The sequence below is a fragment of the Salvelinus sp. IW2-2015 genome, unplaced genomic scaffold (genome assembly GCF_002910315.2).
Source record: "Salvelinus sp. IW2-2015 unplaced genomic scaffold, ASM291031v2 Un_scaffold2576, whole genome shotgun sequence".
NCBI classification, from domain to species: domain Eukaryota; kingdom Metazoa; phylum Chordata; class Actinopteri; order Salmoniformes; family Salmonidae; genus Salvelinus; species Salvelinus sp. IW2-2015.
In genome coordinates this window covers 67222-71186 of record NW_019943886.1, presented here as the reverse complement: position 1 = coordinate 71186, position 3965 = coordinate 67222, and the positions used below count along the sequence as shown (strand labels likewise).

Genomic DNA, 3965 nt, shown 5'->3' with positions numbered 1-3965 from the left:
TGGAGCAGGTTCGTCAAGGATCTCTCGTACTTTGCCCCGTAATATTTCCCCACCATCCTGACTGCTCCAGTCCCTGCCGCTGAAAAACTCCCACAGCAGATACTGCACCACCATGCTTCACCGTAGGGATGGTGCCAGTTCTCTAGACGTGATGCTGCCACCACCATGCTTCACCGTAGGATGGTGCCAGGTTTCCTCTAGACGTGATGCTGCCACGCACCTGTTCACCCTTCGGGATGGTGCCAGTTTTCCTCTAGACGTGATGCTGCCACCACCATGCTTCACCGTAGGGATGGTGCCAGGTTTCCTCCAGACGTGCCGCGTGGCATTCAGGCCAATCTTGGTTTCATCGGACCAGAGAATCTTGTTTCTCATGGTCTGAAACTCCAAGCGGACTGTCATGTCCCTTTTACTGAGTGGCGTCCGTCTGGCCTCTCTACCATAAAGGCCTGATTGGTGGAGTGCTGCAGAGATGGTTGTCCTAGAAGTTTCTCCCATCTCCACAGAGGAACGCTGGAGCTCTGTCAGAGTGACCACGACCACAGCCCTTCTCCCCCGATTGCTCAGTTTGGCCGGGYGGCCAGTTCTAGGAAGAGTCTTGGTGGTTCCAAACTTCTTCCATTTAAGAATGATGGAGGCCACAGTGTTCTTGGGGACCTTCAATGCTGCATACCCTTCCCCAGATCTACGGACAATTCCTTCGACCTCATGGCTTTGTTTTTGCTCTGACATGCACTATCAACTGTGGGACCTCATATTTTTTATTCAATCCATTTTAGAATAAGGCTGTAACGTAACAACATTTGGAAAAAAGGGAAGTGGTCTGAAAAATTTCCAAATGCACTGTAAGCATGCAGGCTAGGTCATGTGATCACAGACATGTGTCAGACAGAGTGGACTAGGTCAAGTGATCACAGGCATGTGTCAGACAGAGTGGACTAGGTCAAGTGATCACAGGCATGTGTCAGACAGAGTGGACTAGGTCATGTGATCACAGGCATGTGTCAGCTCCAGTCCTCCATGACTCAGACAATAAGGGCACTGTGTTGTGACATCTGAGTCTAAAATAATACAGGCCCATTCCTCACACCTTTATTCCATTCCAAAATCTGATTTGGCCAAAAAAGAAAATTCAAATGTGCAAAGATATACGAAACTAAAAGTAAACCCAGTTTTTACAGCACTACAACCCTGGAGGAGAGGAGGTGATCACCCTGTTTTGGTTAAGGGGGGGTTCTGTTCCCTCCTCTGTGGCTGCCGGTTACTGGCTGTGCGGCTGCTGTTACCTGGCCTGTGCGGCGGCTGGTTACCTGGCGTGCGGCGCTGGTTACCTGGCTGTGGGGCTGCTGGTTACCTGGCTGTGGGCGGCTGGTTACTGGCTGGGGGCTGCGGTTACCTGGCTGTGCGGCGGCTGGTTACCTGGCTGTGCGGCGGCGGTTACCTGGCTGTGCGGCGGCCGGTTACCTGGCTGTGGGGGCCTGGTTACCTGGCTGTGGGGCGGCTGGTTACGTGGCTGTGGGGCGGCTGGTTACTCTGGCTGTGCGGGGCCGAGGTTACCTGCTGTGCCCGTCCTGCTGTGCGGCGGCCGGTTACCTGGCGGTGCGGCGGCCGGTTACCTGGCTGTGCGGCGGCCGGTTACCTGGCTGTGCGCTGCTGGTTACCTGGCTGTGGGGGCTGCTGGTTACCTGGCTTGTGGTGGGGCTGCTGTTACCTGGCTGTGCGGGCTGCTGGTTACCTGGCTGTGCGGCGGTCTGGTTACCTGGCTGTGCGGCGGCTGGTTACCTGCTGTGCGGCGGGCTTGGTTTACCTGGCTGTGGCGGCGGCTGGTTACCTGCTGTGCGGCGGTTTACCTGGCTGTGGGGCGTGGTTACCTGGCTGTGGGCGGCTGGGTTACCTGGCTGTGCGGGCGGCTGTTACCTGGCTGTGCGGCGCTGTTACCTGGCTGTGCGGCGGCTGGTTACCTGGCTTGTGCGGCTGGGTTACCCTGGCTGTGCGGCGGCCGGTTACCTGGCTTGTGCGGCGGCTCGGTTACCTGGCTGTGCGGGCGGCGGTACCTGGCTGTGGCGGCGCCGGTTACCTGGCTGTGGGCGGCCGGTTACCTGGCTGTGCGGCGGCCGTTTACCTGGCTGTGCGGCGGCCGGTTTACCTGGTGTGCGGCGGCCGCGTTACCTGGCTGTGTGGCGGCCGGTTACCTGGCTGTGCGGCGGCGGCCGGTTACCTGGCTGTGTGGCGGCCGGTTACCTGGCTGTGTGGCGGCCGGTTACCTGGCTGTGTGGCGGCTGCAGTGTACCATGGCAACAGGTGCATCAGCAGCTCTCTCTGTCTGCCCCAGGTGGTGGAGGAGGTCGCGGCTGTAGTGGCCGTGGCGCCCGTGGCGCCCGTAGCGGCGTTGCCCGTCCCGTCTCTGTCCCCTCCCCTGGCTGCCCTGGGTCCAGAGCCCAGGTTTTGGCCCAGCCCCTGGCCGAGACCACTGAGCCCCAGGCCCAGACCCGCCGGGCCATGCTGGTTTTCACTCCACCTCAGCCCTTCAGTCAGAACAAAACCAAACCAGTGGTCAGGCCAAAGCCAGATATACGGAGACGTTTTGAGAGTTTTAGCAGAAGCCAAGTTGATACTTGCAGTCAATCAAAATCACCTGTTTATATGGCTATCAACAGGAATATAGTTTATTAAAAAATGGCAGGCCAGACATGACTTGTTTTATAGCTCAATCATACTGAACGTTGAGTTCTGTTCTGAACAGGTATTTAGCGCCAAAGAAGCTAATAATTGTAGAATTATTAAAAGTGCCTGCTCGGTAGACAAAAAAGCAGAGAAATGCTAGGCAACATGTTAGCATTAGTATCCAGAATTAGCATCTCTGTTAGCGTTGCGATAGGGTTATCATTGTTAGCCGTGTAGGAATGAAAACCAGCACGTGCAGCAACTGAACTGAGCACCACAGAAGACAGCGGCAGAGGAGAGGACACGGTGTGAGGAGGGCTTATTTCATGCATGTGACTGACACAGGAGTAAAAATCACTTGTCTGGCGACTCAGAGACAAGTGGGACGTAGCCTAAACATTCCATTATTTAGGGTACGTCGTTTGCTGATGTAGAATTGAGCAAAACGTTTAGTGTGGTTTAGAAAACCCTCCTCGTGCATCAATCTATACATGTCTGTGGTTGGTGTTAATTCTCTCATCAGGTCACGATGAGACGACTCTAGCTTGTCTTAAAAGGGATAGTTTAAGATTTTGGCAATTAACCACTTTTTCTACTTTACCAGAGTCATATTTGTATTTTTTATTTAACCTTTATTAAAACTAACAATTTGTTCTTAACTGACTTGGTTATTTACAATGACGGCCAAACGCGGACGACGCTGGTCCAAATTGTGTGCCGTCCTATTGGACTCCGAATCAAGGCCAGTTGTGATACAGCCTGGATTCGAACCAGGGTCTGTAGTGACGCCTCAAGCACTTAGACGCAGTGCCTTAGACCGCTGCGCCACTCGGGAGCCCCACTCATAGATATMATTTGTATGTCTCTGTGTGTAGTTTGAAGGAAGTCGAAGGTAGTTTCTGGAGCCATTGCTAACTAGCGTTAGCGCAAAGACAGGAAGTCAACAGGAACAGCTAGCGTAATTGCCAAAATCTAGAATCTCTCTTTTTTTATTTATCCGTTATTTTACCAGGTAAGTTGACTGAGAACACGTTCTCATTTACAGCAACGACCTGGGGAATAGTTACAGGGGAGAGGACATAGCTAGATGGAAACCACATTCATTCAAGCCAGATGACTTTAACGTTATCGATTAGCATCTACAGTAACAGATCCGTTTATATCCTACTGTGTCTTGTCTCTGAGTCATAAATATCTCTGTCTCCTGATCTCTGTCCTTCACTGAACTCTAGCCAGGCCTCCAGGACTCTGTGTGTGTGTGTGTGTGTGTGTGTGTGTGTGTGTGTGTGTGTGTGTGTGTG

The 3965-nt window shown here is 53.3% G+C and overlaps 1 protein-coding gene across 1 annotated transcript in view; it reads right to left on the bottom strand.

Annotated features, from left to right (window-relative positions):
• The window catches only part of LOC112074313 (homeobox-containing protein 1), a gene marked incomplete at its 3' end in the record, with an annotated part of 58470 nt that overhangs the window by 16738 nt on the left and 37767 nt on the right, over positions 1-3965 (bottom strand). Inside the window, 1 exon segment of the mRNA XM_070440469.1 lies at positions 2265-2627. Within this exon segment, the coding sequence (XP_070296570.1) occupies positions 2265-2627 (363 nt within the window).